Source organism: Electrona antarctica, assembly GCF_951216825.1.
Source record: "Electrona antarctica genome assembly, chromosome: 14".
Lineage (NCBI taxonomy): Eukaryota > Metazoa > Chordata > Actinopteri > Myctophiformes > Myctophidae > Electrona > Electrona antarctica.
Genome location: NC_136795.1, coordinates 7,154,468 through 7,181,614, shown reverse-complemented (window position 1 = coordinate 7,181,614; position 27,147 = coordinate 7,154,468). Strand labels below are relative to the sequence as shown.

General features: G+C 43.8%; 2 protein-coding genes across 4 annotated transcripts; one reads left to right on the top strand and one right to left on the bottom strand.

Annotated features, from left to right (window-relative positions):
• Nucleotides 1-1,630: 1,630 nt before the first annotated feature.
• Nucleotides 1,631-4,231, bottom strand: gfer (growth factor, augmenter of liver regeneration (ERV1 homolog, S. cerevisiae)). Its single transcript, XM_079521048.1, has 3 exons — nucleotides 3,800-4,231; nucleotides 2,949-3,154; nucleotides 1,631-2,220 (listed from the first exon to the last, which is right to left on the bottom strand). The coding sequence occupies exons 1-3, from the start codon at nucleotides 4,016-4,018 to the stop codon at nucleotides 2,058-2,060; spliced, it is 588 nt and encodes a 195-aa protein (XP_079377174.1). The 5' UTR covers nucleotides 4,019-4,231; the 3' UTR covers nucleotides 1,631-2,057.
• Nucleotides 4,232-4,273: 42 nt separating this feature from the next.
• On the top strand, nucleotides 4,274-15,546 carry drg2 (developmentally regulated GTP binding protein 2). Of its 3 annotated transcripts, none has more exons than XM_079521045.1 (14): nucleotides 4,274-4,372; nucleotides 4,592-4,688; nucleotides 5,407-5,567; nucleotides 7,180-7,269; nucleotides 9,049-9,109; nucleotides 9,207-9,297; nucleotides 9,468-9,540; nucleotides 9,645-9,735; nucleotides 11,685-11,782; nucleotides 12,645-12,721; nucleotides 13,476-13,564; nucleotides 14,454-14,512; nucleotides 14,678-14,731; nucleotides 15,126-15,546. In XM_079521045.1, exons 2-14 carry the CDS (start codon nucleotides 4,625-4,627, stop codon nucleotides 15,210-15,212), a joined length of 1,095 nt encoding a protein of 364 aa, XP_079377171.1. In that variant the 5' UTR covers nucleotides 4,274-4,372; nucleotides 4,592-4,624; the 3' UTR covers nucleotides 15,213-15,546. The 3 variants fall into 3 exon arrangements, with proteins under 3 accessions (XP_079377171.1, XP_079377173.1, XP_079377172.1); XM_079521047.1 differs by having other exon boundaries at nucleotides 4,333-4,372; nucleotides 4,571-4,688; XM_079521046.1 differs by lacking the exon at nucleotides 4,274-4,372 and having other exon boundaries at nucleotides 4,392-4,688.
• Nucleotides 15,547-27,147: the final 11,601 nt, after the last annotated feature.

Here is a 27,147-nt window from a genome sequence, read left to right as displayed (position 1 = left end):
ATTAAAGTATATTAATTGTAATTTGCGGTCAATTGAGACAATCAGCAACTAAAGGAGTCAAACTTCAAGAGTATTTCAATAAATGTACACAACTTGCACCAGGATGTTTCATATTTTAAAGTCCCCAGCAAAATGTGTTAATACATCACCACACAATCATTTTAACCACAGCGTGTGCACTTTGTGCAGCGATGTAGATCTGCTATTTTGGAACAATTTTGAAAAATCTCAAAGATGATTGTTTTTAACACAACTTTTCTGTCCTAGGGGTCCCTGCTGGCACAACATATTGTTGAGATGTGGGTCCCTGGCCAAATGCATATCATGTTGGGGTTCCTTGACATGTCCAAAACTGAATGTGATAAACAAAGCAAAAAAAATCACACCCGTGTGAACTGAGTGGTGCAACTCCCCCCCCCCCTCTCTCTCTGTCTCCCATTAGCAGGCAACAGTGCAGCACTATCTCTCTCTCTCTGTTTCTGGCACAACAGCGCCACTTTTGGTACTGGTGCTCATATAGTCACATAGGTAGGTGAACAGACACATAGGTAGGTTAACACGGACATTGCTGTTTCTTGGAGTGGTTGCACCACTCAAAAATTGTGCGGTTGATCCAATAAAAGCAGTGTGTTTTTCTTTGACAGCTACTGTACACGCATTTTCCTCAGTGTTTGCAGGATATATGAAGGTGTGCATGTCAGCCGGCTGCCACACAGTGGGGCTGGCATGCATTATGTCCTTAACCCGTGACCCGTAGTGTCCAGATTCTGCATGTCACTCCCCTACTTTCTCTCCCCTCCTGTCAATCTCCTAAGGCATGAAAGCACCCCAAAATAAAATCACACTTGTGTGAAGTGGAGCCTTTTGGGGCACATACAAACATGACATCACGGGGGCACACACAAAAGCAAACATAAAAAGGTCTAGAGACTTAATTGGCTGCCATATAACATGACGTCACAGGGGCACACACAAAGCCAAGCCAGGTAAGGTGTTTATGGATTGCTTTTTGAGTGGTGTAAACCACTCCTACAACTGGCTTTTGTGTGCATAAAAAAATGACCATGGTTGCTATGTTCAAAATAATTTCTGACGTAATTAAATCACACCCGGGTGAACTGGATGACCGTAGCAACCATGCTAATTTTTTCTGCACAAAAAAAGCCAGTTGTGAAATCACATCATATTATTCATTACGTCAGACATTACGTCAGACCACAGCTGATCATGCTATATAAAACCTTACACCACTCAGTTCACACAGGTGTGATTGTTTAAGTTTACTTGGTTTTCCTGGATGTTGTGTTCAATACTCAGTAAATATCTTATTTATTTTTGTTCTTGGAATCAGAATCAGATCTGATATTTCAGGAGGTAATTGCAGTATTTGGTATATATTTATAGGTTGTTGTGTGTAGTTTCTGCTTTATTTAGACAAGAGAGCAGACAGGAAAACGAGGGCAGATGTGGGGGTAAGGACATGCCAAACACAGGTCTATCCAGAATCGAAACATGGAGATAATCATGTGGTCAACACATTATTTGGTAACAGACCCCATATAGTATCTATAAATAAATATTTTGTATGGTATGGCACTCCCTTCTAAAAGAGGGTCGGAGTGTGTGCGTGTGTCTGAGATTCCAGGGCTAATCTTGCAAACCACCGTGACCGGACAGCAGCACATTTCTTGTACACACACGGCCAGTAGGCCAAGAACGTAAATATCCCTCAAATCATTTGCCATTTTTTACTATTTTGAAAAACCTTTTAAAATAGTTCAAATAGCCGAGCTACAAGCTCACAACGTGTCGATGTAGATCGGCTGGTTGAACCATTTACAAATGTTTTTCAAAATGATAAAACAAAATGGCAAATAATCTTAGGGATAAGGGGCAAGTGCCACGAAAAGGTGTACAGGGATAAAAGGAGGGGGCAAGTACAGACCCCTGGGGGACCCCAGTCAACAAAGTAAGCAGGTTAGGGTTTTAATCCATACACAGTGGCAAGTCCAGCCTGGATCTTCATCTGTCCCTGGCCTGTGCCCAGACATTAAGCATCAATCACAGGAGCCGTCCTTCCACCCATCCTTCCATCTCTCGTCCACACGCGAGCAGTCAAACTCAGGCTTTCCAAGCCGGACGTTGACGCCGTTATGGAGACGACAGAGCCACTGAGAAAGGGTGTGGCGGCTGCTCGTATTTGGCTGATTGTTCTTTAGCCTGCGGAAAGGAAGGGACGTCATTAAATAATCGACTACTTCGTTTTGTATCTCACAAAAACTCAAAGTGATTTTCTTTTTTATCTGACAAGACTGTTATGCTTTTGATTGGTATAGATCAGTGGTTTTCAACCCTTTTCATATCAAGGCAAATGATTTATTCGGCATTTGAGCCACGGACCACCATTTGATGAGATTTAGCCTCTCAGACCAAATCGTCCACAATTCATGCTGTATTGATGTGGTACCATAGGAGAGATAACAGGCAAATGTTGATCAAAATAACAATTAATTTACATTCTCTATAGCCTAATTGTGTATACTTCTTGTAAAGACTTCTTGTAAAAAAAAAACACACCCGTGTGAACTGAGTGGTGTAGGTCTTATATAGCCTGATCAGCTGTGGTCTGACGTAATGTCTGACGTAATGAAATCACACCCGGGTGAACTGGGTGACCGTAGCAACCATGCTCATTTTTTCTGCACAGACAGACAGACAGACAGACAGACTAACAAAGCCAGTTGTAGGAGTGGTTTACACCACTCAAAAAGTGATGATCCATTTGGTTACCAACTCTCCATCATTTAGCTGCAGGGGACCACCTGGAACCCCCTCAAGGACCACTGGTGGTCCTCAGATCACTGGTTGAAAACCACTGGTATAGATTATAGATAATAAATATATATTATAAAAGCATAATTAGTGTGACTATAATACAGTGATCTGACCTGCCCCGGAGGTCTTCTGCACATTCGTCACAAGGAAAGAACTTGGAGAAGAGGTTGATGAACTGGCCCATTTCCTGCTGCTGGCACTGGGAGGGCTGGTCAGGGTAATATGCTGCCATCGTGTGGAGAAAGGACCAGGAGCTACGCCCCAACTCTTCCCTGTCCAATGGACACTGTGGCTCCTTCTGTGGTTCAGTATCGGCCTCCTGAAAGATCGCACAGATGTGGGCATGAAACACAAAGATCGTTAATCTTTAAAGTGTGTTTCAGAACCCAAAACACGAATAGTAAAATAGATCACAATAGTAAGTACACACTAGTACACTACACGTATAAATACTGGTTACATGTTTGAGTCATGTAACTCATGTTTGAGAACAGCAATTCTTCATCAATTGTGTACTCAAATATTAACTTGAGCTATGCATTTGACCTAGGACAAGTGGCTGTACAAGCTATCCATGTTGATGATCAACATAACATAGTCGTGTGTCAGACAATTAAACCTCTCCAAGCCAAACATTCAGACAGGTGAATTTAATGTAGCACCAATAGCTCTCAACATGGAGTGGCTTGTACAGTACAGCCACATTTCTGGTTATCCTGAAACGAACTCTGTACAAAGGTCAAATGCATAGCTCAAGTTAATATTTGATTACACACACACACACACACACACACACACACACACACACACACTACACAGGCATAGTAGCCAACCTTCATACAGCAGCAAAACAAACCCATAAAGGTCTATTAACAATGCTGTTACAGCTAAACCTTCCAGTACATTCTCAGACATGTGTACTACTGTACTCTGTAAACCAGTCCAGTCAATGAACTCAGATCACCTGCGTTGCACTTGGAACTGCCGGCGTCTTCTGGACTTTCATCCACGACTTGAAGTCCGTACAGGCCCGACACGGCTTCTTTTTGGGCTCCTCGGTCCGCTCTTTGCCGGGACTCTCCCCCGATGGCCTAGTACCGGTCATCATGGCCAGAGGAAAGCCTTCAAACCCGGCTGGCTGAGAGGCTGATGCTCCTCTCGGCGGCTCCGTGGACGCAGCCATGTTCACTCTTATCTCCAAGTCCCTACAGTCAGTCAGTCACCTCACCTCCTGTCATGCAACATCACCGCAATAAGCACTAGTGTAGGTGGAGATTTTCAATCGTTTAGGTTTATATTTCAAAATCTCTCGCTTAAATTCTTCGGAAAGTAAAAATATACACAATAAAATCACCGTGACGTGACCTGACGTCGTCTTTACCGGTTGCGAGACGAAACATAATGTCTGACGTTGATATATATATTTTTTTTTCGACTTCTTTGTTTCACACGGAACTTTATTCCGCACGGAACGTCTAGTTCCGGTTGGTGATGTCATATTCCTGTACATGCTGCGGAGTCCAACCTGAAATAAAGTGTAAATTGACGTTCTTTTACAGCTATATTCACACACTGTCATTATGTATAGTACGCCCAAATGATCGGGTAAAACGGCATGCGTTACCCGAGTGGTTGTTGATGTGATTTACCAACTATTTTGTTGCATTGTCTGCTTTTAGCTAGCCATTTAGCTAACCACTATGGAGAGCACTTGACACGTTTCTGTTCTTTTTAGAAACGGTTTATTTTATTTCAGGAGTGTAATCGGTGAACCGTTTGCCTCGCCAACATGGGGATCTTGGAGAAAATCGCTGAAATAGAGAGGGAAATCGGCCGAACGCAGAAAAACAAAGGTGAATAAGACTCGAATGTTGCCAGCTGACATACAATGAAAGGATCTCAGTCTCTGATCTATAGTCTCTGTATTTAACAAGAGATAACCATCTATATTGTCACTGTTCTGCTGTCATTGTTAAGTGGTGCTTAATGCTGGTGATGCTGTAGTTGAGATACAGAATTTGTGCTCATAATCTCCAGCAGATTTAAAGTTTTAATTCACTTTGTGTTAAAATTCTGCATTATTTGGCATATAAACGACACCATTTTTGATTTATTAATTTATTAACAGATTGGAGAATTACAGTACATTTACAGTACATTCTCAATACAAAACTGTGGACGACACCATCTATTTCTACGTCTCTAAATGTGTTGATGAATTGAACAAGGTGGACCCTTTTGTAAACAAGTGTAATGCTTTATTGGGTCGTCCACTCACAGTTAACAGTCTTTGCATTGAGTTGTGCTTGAAATGTACTGTAATTCTGCAAACTGTTAATACATATTTCAATCAATCAATCAAAGTATTACACTTGTTTACAATAGGGCCCACCATGTTCAATTCATCACAATAGTTATTTCACAATGTGCAATTTATTTTTTCCATATATAATTTCTTCTACTTGTGTTTTTTTTAATTATTCACAATGCGCAATTTATTTTTTCCATCTATAATTTTATTTTTTATTTTTTTCACAATGTGCAATTTATTTTTTCCATCTATAATTTCAGCCACTGAGTACCATCTGGGCTTGCTGAAGGCCAAGCTAGCCAAGTACAGAGCTCAGCTGCTAGAGCCTTCTAAGAATGCAGGCGCCAAAGGAGAGGGCTTCGATGTAATGAAATCTGGTGATGCTCGTGTTGCTCTCATTGGTTTCCCCTCTGTGGGTAAGGTGAGTTAGCTGAAAGGGGTTGGGGACGGGGTCTTAACTCCCCTCTGTGGGTAAGGTGAGTCAGCTGAAAGGGGTTGGGGACGGGGTCTTAGCTCCCCTCTGTGGGTAAGGTGAGTCAGCTGAAAGGGGTTGGGGACGGGGTCTTAACTCCCCTCTGTGGGTAAGGTGAGTCAGCTGAAAGGGGTTGGGGACGGGGTCTTAACTCCCCTCTGTGGGTAAGGTGAGTCAGCTGAAAGGGGTTGGGGACGGGGTCTTAACTCCCCTCTGTGGGTAAGGTGAGTCAGCTGAAAGGGGTTGGGGACGGGGTCTTAGCTCCCCTCTGTGGGTAAGGTGAGTCAGCTGAAAGGGGTTGGGGACGGGGTCTTAACCCCAAAGCACTCGTTACCACACCTCTCCGGGCAGTGCACCCCCCGCACCTCCGCCTCCCAATTCTTTGCCCCTTTTTCCTTTTACTTTATACCTGATGTAAACAAGTCTTGGTGCTTTTCCTGGTTTTATCCTCGTAGCAGTTTTTGTATTGACCTATTTATTTACAAATGTCAATCAAGCTTGTTTGTTAAATGTAGGCTGCTATATAATTGTACAATCCTATGCGGTATAGGCTATACTAATGTCTGTAGTTATGAATGCCTGTAGTTATGTACATAGCCTACTCTATCAGTGGGATTCAGCATTTTAGCCAAAGAGAGGTAATTAAGCATAATAACAATATAATTTGAAAATGTATCCCTCTTCAACAAATGGGAGCCAGCCGGTGGCTTTTTCCCATTGCTTGTCCTTTTCATAATTCAGCTTTAGCCAAAGCGATGTAGGCCTAATTATTATATTATTTTCATTCCATACCAAAAGTGTCGCGTGCGCGCGTGCATGTGTGATTCTGATCTGTGTGCATGCAGAAGGACTGGGAGGTGCGGGGGTTGCGCTGCCCGGAGTGATGTAAAAACCAGTGCTTCACGTCTTAACCAGTTGAACTCCAGCATACATATTCTGGGCTCGCCAAACATAGAAGAACTACAAGGCTACAGTGAGCTTGTAGATAGGCTATGTTCGGCAAAGATATTTAGTGTAGCCCATGGGGGGAATTGGGAATACAGTCCACTACTGTAAGTATAGGGAACGAAGTATAGCACACACACACACACACACACACACACACACACACACACACACACACACACACACACACACACACACAAATAATATATAGCACATTGATGACATACTATTACTTGACACTACTAGACAGGGTGTTTTTTTTAAGCCACCTAGGGATAAATGAAACAACGCCTTCTCCAGATAGACAGACTGCCCATAATAGCTGAGACAGAACAGTATTTAGCCAGCTTTTTTGCATTTGTCTTCTGCAATCCACCCAATTGCAGACCCCTGAGCACAAGTTTATGGACATGGCCCAGACTTCCAAATACAAGGACAATAAGTTGACAGTTATATCCCCCCCCCCCACACACACACACACACACACACACACTAATAGCTAATGCAACATTGTAAATATACTTTTCATGACACACATGGCATAGCAATAGTTAGTTGTGTGTGCCTCGTGATCACAATAGCTCATTAAAACAAATCCTCCATGTGTTTCCTGTAGTCCACCTTCCTTAGCTTGATGACATCAACAGCCAGTGAAGCAGCCAATTATGAGTTTACCACCCTCACCTGCATACCTGGCGTCATAGAGGTATGTACTCACACACACTTTGAAAACATTCTACAGTTGTACGTTAGCCTTAGCTAACCATGGAAACGCAAATCGTTGATTCTTTACTTAATGTTTGGGTACTGTCCTACCATATATTTTTCCACTAGCAGATGTTCAAGGAAGTGATGTTCTGCAGAACAAAAAAAACGTGCTAGAATCAGCTTTGTTTGTGTTCATTTGCGGGCTAAAAGAGTGAGCTGTTTTCACATACATTGTAAGTCAGTAGTCGGACTCTGTACACAACCAAAACCTCTACCAAAGGGAACCCCTTTTGGTGTTTTAAACATTGTTATAATTTAGCTATTGAAAAATAGCAGATCTACAAGCTCGTAGCGCGCCACTCGGTGGCGTGCTATGAGCTTGTAGATCTGCTATTATATTTTTGAAAAATCGTGAAAATATTTATTTCAGAAAACTGGAGGATTTAGAAGATTTTTTTTTAATTTCGAGGTCAGGCCTAAATGGGTTAACACGTTTCCTCCCGTTACACTAGGTGGGATCGTCTGGCCAGTGCCAGTCAAATGCGCGAAATACCACAGTAGAAGAGATCCCCCCTCCACATACACACACACACACACTCTGTCTTCACTCTAATGGGCAGCGGAGGATACGCGTACATAGTTGTTTTGGTCCGCACGATGTAAGAACAGGGAATAATAACCGTGAGAGCCCCGTCTTAGCTCTGGAGGAGTTGATCCCGTAGTTGAACCTGGTTGACGCTGTTCCAATGCCATACTGTTTGTTCTGCGTGTCATCCCCAAATTGTGATAATAAACACACAGGCAGCTCTTCTTGCCTTTGACACATTTATTTCCCAAGCAGTGAGTACGGCATCAGTATCTGCGTGATTTCAAAATGAACAATAATCAGCATAGACACAAACAATGGATATTCTCTGACAAGCATTTCTCCACACAGCATTTGAAAGTGGTAACATACCTGCGGTCAAAACCATTTGCCCCTTCCGGGTCAATCCTCCCTCACCATACCTGTGAACTTGACACTTAAATAAACAACAGCGCCTCCCCAAGGTTACCGTGGTACTCATTTGGCCCTTACAATAACCTTCCAAAGACCTGATTTTGAGCAGAAAAAGGAGTGATAAGCGTGCATGCGTGCACGTCGCATCTGTATGTAGGCTGTCTAACATGTGAGTAAAAGCAAAAAAATATATAAGAAAAGAAAAAAATATATATACTGTATATTTTTAATTGCTGGATTAAATGTAATTAAAGAAAGACGAGGTCCCTCGTCTTGGCACAGGCGGGTCGTGGAGAGAAGAACGAGGCGAAGTTGAACACGGCTTCACAATTGGATTTTAACATCTGAATTCTGCAGAACTGCACTTCACTGTAGGGTTTTGCCAGGACCCAAACAATTGTGTTGGATTTCCAGGAATAAGCTACAGCAGGGTTCCCCAATTAATTTTCCTCGAGGGCCATATTTTGACTAGGGTACCAGGCTGGGGGCCGAGTCTGCACGCGTGAGGTCGAGGTCTTGCCCTGAAAATTCATTTTCAGGGCAGGACCCCATTTGAAAAGGATGCCCAGTTTGACATGCATAGGCTAGTGACCCCCATTTAATGCCATTTATATCTGGGACCCCCCCCCCCCCCCCCCCCAGAAAAAAAAATAATGAATTCTTCCGCGGGCCGCCAGGGGGCGCTCCGCGTGCCGCAAATGGCCCGCGGGCCGCCTATTGGGGAACTCTGAGCTACAGTATAGTGTCCTATCTATATAATTCCTTTTTCCTTTTCAGTACAAAGGGGCCAATATACAGCTGCTTGATTTGCCTGGAATCATTGAGGGTGCTGCCCAAGGTATTCTTATTTCTTTGGCTAAAACTCCAAATAGATAGACGTTTTGCTAAACACTGTTTGCTGCAGTTTGATAATTATACATTTGACCTCTTCCTAGGAAAGGGTAGAGGTCGGCAGGTCATTGCTGTTGCTAGGACAGCAGATGTTGTCATCATGATGTTGGACGCCACCAAGGGAGATGTTCAGAGGTGAATGATTGCTGCTACTGTGTGTGCATGTGTAGTTGTGTGCACGTGGTAGAGTTTGAGTGTTGGTTGAATGAATGTGTAGAGGGGTGATGGTTTGTTACCAAGAATATTGTCCCATAATTGTTATTATTATGTATAAAACTGTTTCTTTTCCTTTTAAACCCTTACAGATTACTCCTAGAAAAAGAGTTAGAATCAGTGGGCATTAGACTCAACAGGGAAAAACCCAATATTTATTTCAAGGTAGTTTTCCTTTCCTTAACCCCACATCATTTCCTCAACATCTTCCTCTCATCCATACACAAGCGCAGTGTGACAGACGCCATGTGTTGTTTCTCTTCCTGTAGCCCAAGAAAGGTGGAGGCCTCTCATACAACTCCACGGTTCCTCTCACCATGTGCTCAGAGAAGCTTGTGCAACTTATTCTTCATGAATACAGTATCCTTCATTTGTGTGTGTGTGTGTGTGTGTGTGTGTGTGTGTGTGTGTGTGTGTGTGTGTGTGTGTGTGTGTGTGTGTGTGTGTGTGTGTGTGTGTGTGTGTGTGTGTGTGTGTGTGTGTGTGTGTGTGTGTGTGTGTGTGTGTGTGTGTGTGTGTGTGTGTGTGTGTGTGTGTGTGTGACGATATAGTAACTGCATCGAAAAATCAATTTTAATTTCAAGAATCGAAGTATATCGAAATGAAAGCGGCAACAATGACTATGTATCGTTTTGCAATGCAAATAATCGGTATCGAATCGTTTTGCTATGCAAATAATTAATTGTATCAATACTATATTTTTGTGTGTGGTATTTAGCAATTTTTAGAAGAAAAAAGAAAGGGGTTTAATTACTTAGTTTAAAATGTCGTCAATGTATTTTAAATAGTTACTGTATCGATTGCAAATCAATCGTATCGGATCGTATCGCCATAATGAACCAATATCGCTCATGTATCGTATCGTCAACCATGTATCGTGATATTTATCGTATCGCTGTTAACTGGTTTATGGCCATTGACGTAATTGACGTAATGAAATCAATAAATCCCTTATGGCCACTGACGTAATTGACGTAATCGATTGATTCCCAATAATCGGGAGCTTATTGTCGCAAAATTTAGCATATTTTAGCTAATTTTAGCTAATTTGGCTAAAATCTTCCTAAAACCGGCCGAAAATCCGCGCGTGCACGGTCGATCGCGCACGCGCGTGATCGCGCATGCATCGCTGCGTAAAATGCGATGTTTTGGGCTTGATTAGAGCTTAATTTGACTTAGTTATGAAAAATACGATGATAGCTTAGCATTCCGGACATCTTTCATTGTGACACACTAGCAAAGCTACTGCCGGATATTTTGATCCTAACCGGATGTGGTCATCGTTTACTCGCTCCTTTTGGTCAGAATCGGCACAATGGTGACGTTACCGCCACCATCAGGACTGATTGTCCCAATACTATGGTCTTGCCCCGTCAGAATGAGATATAGTGTGTATATCGCGGATTTTTCTATTGGCATTAAAATGACAAATTAAACATTTGAAAAATGCTGGCTGAAGAATCAATCCACTGTTAATTAGGTATAGCAATAAGAGGGTTAAAATGTATCGTTACACCCCTAGTGTGTGTGTGTGGTACGGTACACCTGACTTATTAACCTTTATAGTTAAAGGACCACTTCACCACTTTTCAACTTCTCTTCCTATAATTGGTCCTCACTAATGTTCATGATAAAATACCACCATTTGTTCCTACTCAGTCTGTGTCTCATAGGAGGGCTGTGGGCAGTTCAGAAACCCGTCCACCAGTGACATCATCGATGGTGAATCCAAGCTAATAGAAACGGCAGGCTTTCTTTTCCTGAAAAGTTGCAATGCAAAAGTTGAAGCCATCGTTCTCACGATAATAATAATCTAAATATATTTTAAAACAAATCTTGTTTAAAAAATAATCTGCCTAATGATGATGTCACTGGTGGACGGGTGTCCGAACTTCCCAAAGCCCTCCTATGAGACACAGACCGAGTAGGAAAAAATGGTGGTGTTTTATCATGAACATTAGTGAGGACCAATTATATGAAGAGATGTTAAAGTGGTGAAGTGGTCCTTTTAAAGGTGCAATCCATAAGATTGATGTCCTTGCACTTAGGGAAAGACCACTTGTCAACCATTAGTGATCCGGCGGGGACACAGGGTCTACAATTCTCAATAGAAGAAGAGACACAATGACCAAAATAAAAACATAATTTCAAAAAAAGAAGAGTAGGGAGATCCTCACCTCGCTGCAGATGTGATAGTTATATTGGTATTATACTACAGAATATATATTACAGAAAGATGTTCTGGATTGCAGATTTAACATCACTGATCCAATGTCCAATAAGTTTGTATCTTTAACGGCACTCTTTAGAAATCTTCAACGCAGAGGTCCTGTTCAGGGAGGACAGCACACCTGACGACTTCATCGATGTCATCGTCGGAAACCGAGTTTATATGCCTTGCCTATACGTACGGCCAATGTCTAAATCAATTTATCATGCCCTAGGGCTGGGCGATATTTCTTTATTCTTTCCAACTTTTGCTTCAATTACTATTACTTATTATATTTCTGCTGTCGGGGGGAAACCTCATAACTCCAAAATGTTCATTTTTCAGGAAATGAAAAATATACATTTTTCAGGAAATTAAGAAAACCTTATATTTTTAAAACAAAGCAATACAGCCTCATCAAAGTTGGTGTTGTGACTAGTTTATATATTGTCAAGTACTTCCATGAGAGGGAGAGAGGTGGTGGAGTTAGTTGCTTTATCAGACATTTTGAGGGTCCAATGGAGTTAAGAGGTTTTGTCCAAAGCACTTTTTACTACTTTCCATTGGTTCAATATTTTCGAAACAACACACAGACGTAAAGGGTGTTCAATAGCACTGATTCATGCCAAAAAAATCTAAAACCTCAAACATTGAGTTATGAGGTTTCCTCCTGACAGCAGCGATCGTGACAATAGCCGTCTTTAGGATGCATTGTGAGCTTACAGATCGGATATTTTGTACACCACCAACAAAGTACAGTACAGGGTGGCTAATCGGACTCATTTATGTATTTAGTCGATTATACATTTCTTGTTGATTCGTTGATAAAAAAGAAAAAAATATACAGTGTATATAAACTTGCTTCTCGATTATTCGGTTATTTGTCAGTTATTGGTTCTAAATGTTTCTTTCGATATGTTTTCGGTTAATTTCCCAGCCCTACCCGGCTACCCTAACCACTTTTTAACCCTTTTGTTTATGCGTTTCCTTTCATGTTTTAACTCTTCCTGAAGTTGTGGCACAACTGTTGTTTTCATTTGTGTGCTTGTTTGATTTGAAGGTCTACAACAAGGTGGATCAGATCTCCATTGAGGAGGTCAACCGCCTGGCTCACAAAGAGAACAGCGTTGTCATCAGGTCAGGCAGTGTGCACGCTCGCCCTCATTTTTCTTCTGCCGACCTCACACCGACTGCTCAGTGGGGCGGTTCTTCTTGTATTTCTTGTATCTGTTTTACTGAGAATAAGGTTAGAAATAAGTTTAGGGTTAGGCATCGTTTTACTGGGGTTAAGTTTAGGAATAGGGTTAGCTTTTGGCACCGTTTTACTGAGGTTAAGGTTAGGAATAAGGTTACGTTCAAGCATAGTTTACTTAGGTTAAGTTTAGGAATACCAGCCTGAGTAGTTTCGCCAGGCTGTACGCCTTCAGCGACTGTTTTGAGGCGAGTTCGTTGGTATTCCTTGTGTGGTGTGAGTTGACAGTTGGTTATGCGTTCATACACCATGACTTACAGTGTGTAGTACCGTAGGTGTCGTTACTTTTCAGGAAATGGGGAAAAATAACCTGTCTTTCAAATGTATCCAAAGTAGTTATGTAGTCAGAAACTCAGAAATACTTTTCATTGGTTAAATATTGATAACACACGTACAGATCTAACTTTTAGATGGAGTTCTAGAAATGGCGTTCCTATTTTGGCCATGTCATTATTGGTGAAAATGTTCAAATTCGTCCCATTATGACATGTTGTGAGCTTGTAGGTTGGCTAGTCCTAGATGAAGCATACTTGTGGAAAAAATAAATAAAAGGATCAAGAGATGAATGTTTTCTGCCTTAGAGCGACAATATGTGTGATTGAATAGTTGTTATTTTGACTGGGCATGTTTGTTCCCTAGCTGTGGGATGAGCCTGAACCTGGACTACCTCCTGGAGACGCTGTGGGAATACCTGGCTCTGATCTGCATTTACACCAAGAAGAGAGGAGGTAGGCACACACACACACACACACACACACACACACACACACACACACACACACACACACACACCATTACACACACTCTCCCCTAATTACCATAAAACCTTTAATAGTAGACAGGGCCTTTGTTTACCTCAACTGAAGAGGGAGCGTCACTTTTGCACCGTTTTGTTACTTTTCCTAAATACATATGTGCAAGACCTGTGTTATTAATTTCTTATGAAATAAATAACTTCTTGGAAAGAGGCAGCAGACAGGTTTTAGAGATGTCCCAGAGTAATGGGTTGAGCCTGATTGGCATTGATACCCTTAACAGACACTACAGTGATCACAACTCTGTATGCTTTTACACCAATGGGCTGGGAAAATGATGATGATTACGTAACGGTAGTTCACTAGCAGGAGAACTCAACAAACACAGGGCACAACAAACCAAACCATGGTGATCTTTGTTTACAAGCTGCCAGTGGATATTGGGCTTTCCTAAAGGCATTGGTAAAGGAAATGTTATACAGCCATCGGTCCCTCTACCATGCAAGTTTTATTAGGCTACTCCGAAAACGTGAACTAGAATGCCGTTTCTGTGGAAAAGTGAAACTCTGAATGAAAGAGTAATGATACTACCGTAGTATGTTATGAATGTTTTTTTGTACATGAATTGAATAATTACTGCTGTGGAAAAGGAAATTATGGTACAGTCCTTATGGCAAGTAAACATTTCTAAATGGATTACATGGCTGACTGGCCAGTCCTTTGAGACGGAGCCATTAGTTGAGCTGTTATCCTATTTAGCTATATTGGAGGTTGTACAGTGTGTGAAAACACCTTCACATGTTCACACAATTAATAATTAATATTGTTGTTGCTCATTGCATTCTACATTCTTCTTTGCCAGAGCGTCCAGACTTTACTGATGCCATCATTATGAGAAGGGGAGCTAGTGTAGAACACGTGGTGAGTACTTTACATATATCTACAGTATAGACGTCGTTACCATGATCATCTCCTGAACAGCATATCTTGCATGTAACATGAAATGAAACCCAGACATTTGCATAATGCACAAGTCATATCATCATAAATGTATAAATGAATACACATTGTTTCTTCTGCCTCCAGTGCCATCGTATCCACAGAACCTTAGCCAGTCATTTTAAATATGCCCTGGTTTGGGTAAGTTTTATTTGCTTTATTCTATTTGTGGTGTCAGTGCAGTTAAACAAAAAAAACTTGGAACCTCTGTCTACAAAAAAAACCCTTCCTCCTGTGATGACTGTGACGGCTTCCTTTTTAAAACCCATTTTGGGTGGGAACCCCTTTTGGTGTTAGCATTATGTTATGCTTTAGCTATTGAAAAATAGCAGATCTACAAGCTCATAGCGCGCCACCGAGTGGCGCGCTACGGGCTTGTAGGTCTGCTATTTTTGAAAAATCGAAGAACGACTTACATAGAAACATAGCTTTTTCAGAAAACTGTCAGGATGTAGAAGACATTTTTAGAATCTGATCTCAGGTCAAAATGGGTTAATATATGGATCTGAGTGCGATTGTATTTTCTGTCTTCCAGGGCACTAGCACCAAGTTTGACCCTCAGAGGGTGGGACTTACTCACATTATGGAACACGAAGATGTCATTCAGATCGTTAAGAAGTAGACATGGCCTTCTGATTGGACAGAGAAGTGGCGATTTTGTGGGAGGAGCTGGAATGCAAAAAGGAAAGATGGTCATTTATTCAGAGCTCCGTTGTACAGAGTAAATACATATACAGCAAAATCAACGTCAAACATCATTCTTATTTTATATATGAAACTAAACGACAACAACGCAATTATAACCAGAGTGGTCAGAGCTGATTAGTTTGTTATGGGCAGGAAATGGCATATTTTACTTTGCATTACAATTACTTTTGATTGTGAAAAAGATGGGATTCTGAAGACTCTTTCTGAGAGTAAAATGTAAGAAAGTAATAAATTCCAAAATGCTGAAATGTCTCCTGTATTTATTTTTGTTTCTGATGTCATTACCCATTTACTGGCAATATAATACTTTTTTTTATAGATATTCTTTCTCCAAATCAGCAAAACCCTAAAGCAATTGCTTTTTATTTCCAAAAAGGAAAAGAAATACAAATGTAATTGTCAAATGTTTTATTTCTCAATCACAAACTCCGTTCACTGCTCTAACGTTTTAACAACGGGCGACAGCCAGACACATTTTCCGGAAGTGCAATATTTGTCTTGTATGGGACCCGGCGATAGCAGGCAAACCAAGGGGCCAGTGAGGCACTCCAACGTTGAAGCACTGGGCCCTAGTGGTAAGAGGAGGGACTACAGGCGGACCCGTGGATTCATGACCGGGAAACCCCGTGCAGCTGGGCTTTAACATTGAGCGCTCGGTTGCACTTCCGCATTTGACCACCAAAATGTGGTGGTCAAATGCGGAAGTAGACGTTTTGAGACGGTCCTTCAAAACGCCACTGAGCAACTTCCACTGACATGAATAGCGGGGGGGGGGGTGGGGCGGAGCCTCGCGCCAGATCAGTCTATCAAGGGGGCAGGCAGACTTTCCAACGTTGAAGCTCTGGGTCCTAGTGGTAGGAGGAGGGACTACAGGCGGACCCGTGGATTCATGACCGGGAAACCCCGTGCAGCTAGGCTTTAACGTTGAGCGCTCAGTTGCCCTACGTCACTCAGGACCTCAAAGTTGAGGTCCTGGGAGGGACTTCCAGCAGTCTTCCGGGTGCTTCAAAACGCCACTGAGCAACTTCCACTGACATGAATAGCTGGGGGGGCGGAGCTTCGCGCCAGTTCAGTCTCTATTATATATATACTCTATGGTCTCTATCCTTTTAATACTCTTGAGGCAAACAGGCGATGGTTGAAAAGTGGGCGGAGCAACGTCGCCCGAAAAGATAAAAATAATGAATCTTCCCGGGCGATGTGTCGGCCGATGCTCATCCGCTGTTAAAATGCACTGTAAGTCTAAGCGTTGTTATGCTAGACGGGTGGATTTATGTATGAATCTACCTGGGTTACTAGTGAATTATAAACACGAAGAGCTACACTGGATAGACGGATTAACTTAATGGGATTCTTAGAAATGTTGATGAAGTGAAACATGATGCTCTCCTGGAAATGTTTTATGATTGGCATATTGTAATGTCTGTTGATGTGTCTCACAGAACATATAATATATCAAGCAGACTCCGTGAGTTCTTATGTCGGTTGTAGTAGTATTTATTTAGCTTCCCTCCAAAAGCTCAGGCAACACATAAAACTTCCTTCATGACGTGGACGGCATGTCCACGTCACTCAAGACACAGACAACCTCTTAAAGTGACAAGACCCTTGTCTCAGTAACTTCACTCATTACATCTCCCCCTCCAAGCTGATTAACTCCCAAATCTTTTCACAGTATCTTTTACTGTAACCAACATGAATTCACAGCCTAGTTTCACTACTTTAAGTCAGTGGCTTCTCAGTATGTGAAATGGAAAATAAACAAGACAACAAACAGGTTCAGTGCACATTATTCACACACATCTCCCCTTTTTTTTTCCTTTTTTTTTTCCCCCCCCAAAGACCATAAGTTCACAAATCCAGCCTGCGCACTGGTTTGCACACTCTGCCAGAGCGAGTAACAGTATCAGTCCCCTGTGTAGGAATGGCAGGTGCGTCCGTATCATGGGGCAGTTCAGTGTCCATGACCTCCCCAGGAGTAACCTGGTCGAGGCCCTCCCTAACACGCGTGTGTGTGTTGGGTGTGGCCAACAGATGGCGCCTGTTCCTCCTGTACTGATCCCCCTGGCCTGTCTCCACTATGTAGGACCTTGGAGCTGAGCAAGTGCTGTGAACAACAGCCGGCATTGTCCATTGCTTTTGTCCGTCCAATTTTGCGAGCACAGTGTCCCCTGGGTTCAGTGGGGGTAGAGACCGCACTCCGTTTCTGCGGTTGTAGTAATAGGCCTGCCTCTGCTTGGCTGCAGCATCAGCCTGCCTGACGACGTCCTCATTGGGCCGGCTCGGTTTCAGGTTGTCCTGTAGTGTGGGCAAGGTGGTTCTGAGCTTCCTGCCCATCAAAAGTTCTGCTGGACTGGCTCCAGTAGAAGAACATGGTGTGGCCCTGTATGTCATCAGAGCCAGGAGGGGGTCCTCCTGCTTCAGTATCCCTTTTGCTACCTGGACCGCCCTCTCTGCGTGACCATTACTCTGGGGAAAGTGTGGGCTAGATGTCACATGGACAAAATCATAATCCTCGCTAAACTTCCTCATCTCAGCTGAGACTAGGTTCGCTGCGTTGTCGCTCACTACAAATTCTGGCACGCCGTGACGGGAAAATGTAGCCTTCAGCTTAGCTACGATCTGACTGCTAGTAGTAGTAGGCATATTCAGAATCTCTAAGTATCTTGAGTAGTAATCGGACACCACTAGGTAGTGCTGCTTTTTAAACTCACATAGGTCTATGGCGATTTTCTCCCATGGCCTGGATGGAAGCTCACTTGGCATTAAGGGCTCCTTTCTCTGTGTGTTTCTATTTTCCCTACAGAACTCACACTGCTGTACTTTTGTCATTATGTCACCAGACATTTTGGGCCACCAAACGGATTGGCTAGCTCTGTCCCTGCACTTAGCCAGACCTTGATGCCCATCATGGATTCTCTCTAAGATGAGCTCCCTCATCACCGTGGGAATAACAATGCGACTCCCCCTAACGACCAGGCCGTCTAGCTCCGATAATTCCCCTCTCACCTGGTAAAAGGCCCTGACTGATAATGGCACACTCTCCACGTACTCAGGCCACCCGCTCCTGATGAGACCTAACACAATCTGGAGCTGCTGGTCATTTTCTGTGTGCTGTTTAATCTCCCTTACTCTCTGGGGGGTAGCTGGCATCTGACTCAGCACGGTGTCAATGTGTGCAGCCACATCCTCATGCGAAACCCCGTCCCCGTAGCATCGCTCTGGGCCTCTGGAAAGGGCGTCGGCCACGGCCAGTGTCTTGCCAGGTGCATACTCGGCTATGGCATTGAAACGCATGAGTCTCATCAGTAACCTCTGGCACCTCAGGGGCACATTATCCAAGTCTTTACTGTTCATGAGAGGTACCAGGGGTTTGTGATCAGTGATCAGCTTGAAGCTGTCTAGCCCAAACAGGTATTTGTCGAACCGTTCACAGGCCCACACACTGGCTAAACACTCCTTTTCAATTTGAGCGTACCTTTTCTCTGCGTCGGTCAGACGCCTGGAACAGTAGGCTACGGGCTTCCAGTCTTCTCCGTGCTGCTGGAGTAGGACGGCACCCAACCCGTAGCTGCTGGCGTCTGCTGACACCACGGTAGGCTTGGTGACGTCGTAGAAGGTGAGTACCGGAGCAGTTGCCAGTGCAGTCTTCAACATGTTGAATGCTGTGACCTGTGCGGGGCCCCACAGCCACTCTGACTTTGTCTTTAGTAGCTCATACAGCGGCTGGCCCACGGTGGATAGCTCCGGCACAAACTTTGCAAGGTAATTGACCATTCCTAAATATCTTTTTAGTTCGGTCACATTTTGTGGTTGGGGAAAATTCTCTATCCCGGTGACTTTGCTCGGGTCAGGTCTGATGCCCGTCTCATCGATGATGTGACCCAGGAAGCGGACCTGTCGCTGTTTGAACTTGCACTTCGCTTTGTTCAGTTTGAGGCCTGCCGCTTCGATGACCTTTAATGCCTCGGCCAGGCGCTGGTCATGTATTTTTTCTGTCTCTCCGTGGATCAGTAAATCGTCCATGTAGATTTCCACCCCTTGGAGTCCCGTCAAAGTCTCTGCCATTTTCCTTTGGAAAATTTCTGGAGCGCTCGATATCCCAAACGGGAGGCGGCGGAAGGCGTACCTCCCAAATGGAGTGATGAATGTCGTGAGCCTTATGCTGTCCTCATGTAGTGGAATCTGGTAGAACCCGCTTGCAGCATCCAGTGACGTGAACAGTTTGGACCCGGCGAGTCTTGGCATTATTTCTTCCATAGTCCATAGTCGGCAGTACATACTTTTCCCGCTTCACCGCACGGTTCAGCTTCCTGAGGTCTGCACAGCAGCGGACCTCCCTCTTGTTGGGTTTGAGCACTGGCACCATAGCGGCGCACCATTCTGTCGGCTGTGTAACCTTTTCAATTATGCCCTCGCGTTCCATGCGTTGCAGTTCTCTTTCAACCAGTGGAACCAGTGGCAGAGGTATCCGCCTGGCTGCATGCACTGCGTATGGCTGGGCATCCTCTTGCAGGACTATTTTCACAGCCTCTGTTTTCAGCAATCCACCTGATCCGAAGAGGCTGCTGACCTCGTCCACGCGCCTCACCAGACCCATCCCTACAGCCTCAGGGCGGCCTAACAGGCAGTTGCATGTCCCCCTTATCACGTACACCGGAAATGTATATTGTCTCTCCTTGTAGCTGGTGGTGGCCACAAAACGGCCTATGCAGTTGAGGTTGCCCCCTGGGCTTATGAAGCGTGTGTCTGGAGGTCCCAGCTTTATTTTTGGCTTCATCAACTTGAATGTGCCTTGATCAATAACTGTAGCGTCAGCCCCCGTGTCTATTTTGAAGGTTACAGGCATGCTGCTTATAGTTAGGCTAACAGTCCAATCATCCTGCTTAGTCTCGGTGCCCACTTCCCCTAGAAAGTAGGGCTGCTCCTCTTCAACCTCTCTCACTCCCTTTGAAAGACATGCACGTTCCCAATGTCCCCTTTTGTGACATTTATTGCACTTACTTTTTAATGCAGGGCATTGTCTCTCGTCAGAGTGTTGGGGCTTTCCGCATCTCCCACATTCCTCCCTCCTGTGGGCTGCAGCTGCATAGTTGCTGTTTTCTCTTCTTTGCCATTCATTCTTTCTCTGTTGTCCCTCTCGTCGTCCCACAGCATCAACGTTAGCCAGCGGTGTCTCTGGCTGGTTGGCCTGGAGATTAACCTGCCTCGTTATCTCCTCCGTCTGGCGCGCCTCCGCGATGACTTTCGCCAGGGTTAACTCCGTCGTGAGTTGAAACCGTCGGGAGAGCTCCTTGTCCCGCAAGCCAATGACAAGGCGATCTCTGATATGCTCGTCCCGTTTGTTCTCGAAATCACAGTGTTCAGCCAATTCGTACAATTTTCTGATGTACATCTCCGCCGTTTCACCCTGTAGCTGGTCACGTTGGTAAAAACAGGCTCTCTCATGTATAAGATTGCGGCGGGGAACGAAGTATTCCTCAAACTTTTTCATCACTTCATCATACTTCGTCTTGTCCTCCTCCTGAGCAAACGCAAAGGTACTGAATATCTTTTCAGCCTCGCTGCCCATCGCATAGATGAGGGAACTCACTTGAACATCACCGTCATCCTTATTCAGCTTTGTAGCCGACCTGAAGCGAGAAAATCTCTGTTTCCACTCCGGCCATCCCTCTAGGCAGTCAAACTTGAATTCACTCGGTGGATTAAATTTAGGCATTTTCTTCCGTCTTTTTTTTCTCCTACAACGACACGCCAGCCTCTGACACCATGTAATGTCTGTTGATGTGTCTCACAGAACATATAATATATCAAGCAGACTCCGTGAGTTCTTATGTCGGTTGTAGTAGTATTTATTTAGCTTCCCTCCAAAAGCTCAGGCAACACATAAAACTTCCTTCATGACGTGGACGGCATGTCCACGTCACTTAAGACACAGACAACCTCTTAAAGTGACAAGACCCTTGTCTCAGTAACTTCACTCATTACACATATCTTTAACCCATTTTGGGCGGGAACCCCTTTTGGTGTTTCAAGCATTCCGTTATACTTTAGCTATTGAAAAATAGCAGATCTACAAGCTCATAGCGCGCCACTCGGTGGCGCGCTATGAGCTTGTAGATCTGCTATTTTTGAAAAATCGTAAAAATGCGGCACAAATCTTTGAATAGGTATATATTCTTTCAGAGCGAACTTTTTTTTTTAATTCGACGTCAGGCCTAAATTAAATACACAATGTGTCCTCTTGTCCCTTGGGAATTGGAATGTTACTGGTCCTTCAATCCCCTCCCCGGCTCCTCCAAGTGGAAGTGTCCTTGAGTAAAGACACTCGCTGAACCCCAACTGCTCTCCACAGGTGCTGTTAAAACAACATTTTATTTACTTCCCCACTTTTCACAAGTTGGTTAAATGCAGTGTATTTGAAACCCCCCCCAAAACAACTAAATGGAAATGCAATTATATAGTATCCTAGGTAATGTTACTGTATGTGTGTGTATGTGTGTCTTCCTATCAATTAAATGAGTCCATAATTCAATCCAGATTCATAAAGTATCCAAAATCATTTTGTTGACTAATTTACAAGAGCAAGCTGGCTTGAAATGGCTATGCATATTCTCAATGATTGTCAGGCAGCCTCTGTTTTTATTTGCAATTATTTTGTAATGATGGGATGCTTGCATTGCAAAATGTGTTTAATTTACTACTTCACAGACTTATTTTGACACTCAATTGCTGTCCTGCCTGGGATTATTTACAAATCTAGATTATCCGGCCTACATTCACATTTGGTTGCTTGTGTTATTATTTATAGATTCATATTTAATTGTTGGCTATAAAATAACAATGGCCTTTGGCACAATTTGTTAATTGTTGAACACACCCCTGCATTACAGGCTTACCTGCACACCTTTCTCCCTCCACCTGTAACAGGTGCACACTCACCTCTGCTCTGACCCTAGCCCAAACATTTAGACTCTCGTAGAGGTTTTTTTCGATTCTGACGAATAGAGATTCGTCAGAATCGAAAAAAACCTCTACGAGAGTCTAAATGTTTGGGCTACTCTGACCCCATCCTGTTTATTATTCCCTCCTCGGGCAGGCCAGCCGTTTTATTTATCTTCTGAAAGCATTAGACTAGAGGCTGCATCCACTCCTCCCAATTCACTAGCACACACACAGGCATAATAGCAGCATTAAAAATTCACAAGCATCTGTTCGTCCCATACAACACAGCGAGGGGAGAGGAGTGAGAGAGAGAGAGAGAGTGGTACAGGTTCTTACGAAATCCAGGAGAGAGAGAGAGAGCCTGCGAATTGACACTGCTGCTGACCCGCTTCCCGCGTCACCTGGGGCCGGTGTTTGTTGTTCTAACATGCCGTAGTAGAAGATGCCTGGTCGGGGGAGCCAATCGTGGACGGTGACGTTCTGCTTCGGAATAACACGAAGCAGGGAGAAAGGACGGACATAATGATATAAGGGAGAAAGGAGAAGACAAAAGGTAGGATGAGGCATGAGTGAGCCGAGTGGAGTAGCCTCTACCTGTGTGCTTCATTGTGGTGCAGGCAGGCATGACACTTGATGCTGCCTGGCCCCATATGGCATGGCTGTGTGGCTGTGTGTGTGTGTGTGTGTGTGTGTGTGTGTGTGTGTGCGTGCGTGCGTGCGTGCACACACGTGACTGACGTGAGTGTCAAATTCAGTGTCCGTGTATAGGCTACTGTAGATAATTTACTGTGGAGTTGGGAGGGTTGCCACTTGCCAGGCCACTGGCCACTGCCACTGGCAACCCTCCCAACCCTACAGCAAAGGCAGTGTGTGAGCCTGTTGTACGTGTTTGTTGAAACTTAAACGATATTTTAGTTTTGTGGAGTTCTAACTTCTATCAGCTTGCGAGCTAGCATGGGCCTAATGTGTAGTTGTAGACAGTGTGCAATTATTCACACACAATTACTCTACACACGACCACCATATTGTCCAACTTAGGCTAGCTAAAGTAGCCCAGCATTCTTTGTGCTGGTTATTATTGTGGTCCGGAGTCTGGGCATTCTTCTGATTCTCCTTCAGCAGTGTGTGCAGTGGAGATTTTCTATAATAAACTAAACTTGTTTATTTAGCATCACACAGATATAATCATGCAATGTGACTGAGTTGCCTAGGTGATGAAAAGTTAGTGAGGTTGGAAGCAATTAAGCTGCAGCAGATCAGTCTCAATCATGCAGTATTTGTTCCCACTTCCTTAATTACAATTTAGTTTGTAGGCTACACCTAACCTACATAGGCAGAACTGATATAATCTAGTACTGATATCATGACTGCTACTTACTGTACACAGTTGCACTTTGTATTTTGTTGTGAACTTATGAATGCATGAATAGGCATATTCAAGCCAATTCAAAAGGGGTGAATTGGCCCTTTAAGGTGGTACCAGACCAGCAGGTGCAATGGAATTGAGTCTTGTCTGCCTCCTGCTGTTTAATCCTCCACATTACAGTTGTTCAACCTGTTAATAATGTTAGTGTTACTGCCCCCTGCCTGTCTCTCTGGGTTAGTTCACCATCAGTCACTGTGTCCTGACTCCTGTGTGACCTGCAGTAGTCTGAAAGAGCCCCAGGCGTTGACACTACCTGCCCTTGGCTGGTAAATAAAACGTTCGGGCAGGTGAAGTTTGCTTTCAGGTCGCCCGACCAGGCAAGTGCTCGTTTGAGAGAGGACGCAACTGTCTATAAACACAACACAAGATATTTGTCTAAACACCTGAACGTGGCCATAGCTCTCTGGTATGTGGAATGTAAAATAAGGGCACTGTTTACCTATAATGTGCTGTTTTCACTGTTGCTACACTTACAAATATAAATTAACGTGTGAACCCTTACATCATATTCATCGCTATGTAGGTATTTAAAATTTTTGAATCGCACAGCCCCCGGAAGTAAAAAGATACCGGTAAGTGTTAATTGATCGGTAATTCAAATTGTACCGACCATTTTATAATGATAGTGCCTCTGAGACCTTAGTGTCAACCCCTGAGCCCTATATGCTTTTCTGGGCATAGATAGAGGGGCGGAACAAACTAGCGCTGGAAACCGACGCCGACGTCCTATTGGCTCACCAACCTATGAGCCCGCCTCCCCTCCCCCTGCTCCCCTCCTCTCCCCAGTAGAATGCAGTGGTGAACTCTGATGTCACCAAATTCAGAGCGACGCGGCACCCCTCCGCACTGTAATTGCTTTAGCGAAATAGAGGGTGTGCGCATGCCTAAAGTGAGTAGCAATTCGAGTGGCAAAGTGAGTTTAACGTCGCTTAACGTTGTTTAATGCAATCGGATAGGACTTTTCTGTTTGGATGTATGGCCTGTCAAGGCCAGAAACACGTTTTTTCCCCCCGCATAACGTCCGCCTATGATAAAGATGTAAAATATGTAAATAAAAAAATGATGCTTTTGAGCTTGCAGTTACTGCTACAGTCTCAAAAGCCATAATAACAGCATGTTGTCTCTATAGGTCGTCCTCAGAGACGAGGGGGATAGGCTTACGTGAGTCGTGAGGGCCTAATGTATATATTCCATAGAATGGATGGCATTTTCTGAACAAATGGACAGAGTGTGTATAATAGAGTACTTGCGCCTTTGTCCCGCGTGGCTAAGCTGTTTACCAGACCTTATCTGTGTTAGATTACGTTTGTGGTGTATTGTTTTCACTTTTGTGTAAATATGACCTCTTCAAAAGGCCTTTGACAAGGGAACAGGTTGTTTGTCCTATACTGTGTGTGAGTGAGCTCTTCTTTACACTGGTCATGTTATTCATGTAAGGGATAATATAGTAATATAGTACAGAAAAAGACAGGACAAAACATTCATCCTCATTGTACTATGGTGCCACTCATCAAAAATAGCCAAACTATGTGTTTGTGAGCTTGCAGATCTGCTGATTTCGGTAGTTGAGCCGTGCTGTGAGTGACACTGTTATACAAGTAGAAATTAAGCATGACTCCCATTTCAGTCAGACAACTCTTAGAGTGAATTTAGAATATATATGTTTTGAGCATAATTGAGATTAGATATATGAAGCATAGATTGGCGTCAGGGCTCTGTCCCTATTCATTCCCTGTAACATTAACATTTTAGTTAAATTATAAGCCAAGTAGAATTACAGGGAATGAATAAGACCCCCATTTAGGGGGATCTAAAAACAGAGCCTGTATACAAGTGGATCTGCTGGGGAGGCAGTGGGATTTGCAAAAACCTCATGAGCAGCAGGTTAGCAGCAAGCGAGGCAGGGAGACAGCAGCAGCAGCAGCGACGCACGGCCGCACAGCAGGAGAGAAGCCAGGAATGAGCAGGTAGGCAGATAGGTTTAAATAGCCGCTCTGATCAGTTAAAGAGTGCATGAGACTAGTCACCTGATCAGGTAGGCGGCGGCGCGCTCACGAGTTGCCTGCCTGAACTAGCTCCGCAGGCTTCGCATCATTCAGACCCTTTAGAATAGATCTACTATTGAAATGAGACTGTTGGATGTTGATATTAGATAATCAATTTACCGGTATACATAGTGTTAAAATCACTATAGTTATCCAATGTGTTGTAAAGAAAAACAAGACTCATGAGTTTGATATGACACTGACACTGACTGTGTGTGCACGTGTGTGTGTATGCGTTGCACGCACGCACGCACGCACGCACGCACGCACGCACGCACACACACACACACACACACACACATGTATATGTGAACAGTTCTGATAAGCCTACTCTTTCTCACACATAGACACACGCACTCACTCCCACTCTCACCCTCTCTCTCTTTCTTCTTGTCCTACCTCCTATAAATCACTCTTCAACTCTGACAATGATGGGTGTGTTGGACAATGACTTTGAAATGTGTGTGTGTGTGTGTGTGTGTGTGTGTGTGTGTGGGGGGGGTGGGGGGGTGGGGGGGTGGGTGGGTGCGAGTGTGCGTGCTTAAGTGTACATGCATGTTTCATCCAACCATTAAGAAACAATGGGCCTGTCTGTCTGTGTACTTACACAGGGGGCTGTGTGTAAGTACACACACACACACACACACACACACACACACACAGGGACACAGAATAGAGCATGTTTACCGAGCAAGCCAATCTGACCACTATTCAAACATGGACTGATGTAAAGAATGGACGCGTTCCGTGTCCCGCGTTGTTTCCTTGTCTTTACTCATTTATTGTAAAATATAGAGAGTCATTGTGGAGCCATGAAGGCAAGTACGGGATGGGTAAAGGATGCACAGAAAGGTTTTACAGGAAAAGCCCCTTTGTGATTTGGAGGAGCAGGAGTGCATGTGATTTGGTGCGTGTACGTGGGTGGGTGTATTTGCTGTCTTTGTGATTGAATGAGGCCGCATAAATGTCAGAGGTGTAGTGTGTGTGTGTGTGTGTGTGTGTGTGTGTGTGTGTGTGTGTGTGTGTGTGTGTGTGTGTGTGTGTGTGTGTGTGTGTGTGTGTGTGTGTGTGTGTGTGTGTGTGTGTGTGTGTGTGTGTGTGTGTGTGAGTGAGAGAGCTATAAAACACAAGATATAGAGGCCGGTGATAGGCTATAGATTTTATTTCAGACACAGTCGATCGACGTGGCATTCAGAGTGTCTCAATTCTTTCTGAACTTGTAAGCAGAAACTTTGCAGGATTTTCTTTTCCAATAACATCTTCAAGCCTTCCTCAAGCCAGTGCACTATACGGTAAGCTTGCTGAACAAATCATTCTGATAAAAAACATTTAAAAAACATTTCTCTCGCTGTTAAAGAAAGAAAAGCAGGTGTGGCTTCCTCTGGGAAGTGGGAACCCTTAGTTAAGGCAGTGGGTGCTCAGCTTTGAAAATA

Bases quoted from the DNA above. Each gene is read 5' to 3' on its own strand.
- gfer (XM_079521048.1), bottom strand. From the start codon at position 4,018: ATGGCTGCGTCCACGGAGCCGCCGAGAGGAGCATCAGCCTCTCAGCCA. The intron at 3,155-3,799 runs GTGATCTGAGTT...GCGATCTTTCAG, and splicing joins CAGTTCCAAGTGCAACGCAG to GAGGCCGATACTGAACCACA. The intron at 2,221-2,948 runs GTCAGATCACTG...TCCTTTCCGCAG, and splicing joins GCAGAAGACCTCCGGGGCAG to GCTAAAGAACAATCAGCCAA.
- drg2 (XM_079521045.1), top strand. From the start codon at position 4,625: ATGGGGATCTTGGAGAAAATCGCTGAAATAGAGAGGGAAATCGGCCGA. The intron at 7,270-9,048 runs GTATGTACTCAC...TTTCCTTTTCAG, and splicing joins GCATACCTGGCGTCATAGAG to TACAAAGGGGCCAATATACA. The intron at 14,732-15,125 runs GTAAGTTTTATT...TCTGTCTTCCAG, and splicing joins TTAAATATGCCCTGGTTTGG to GGCACTAGCACCAAGTTTGA.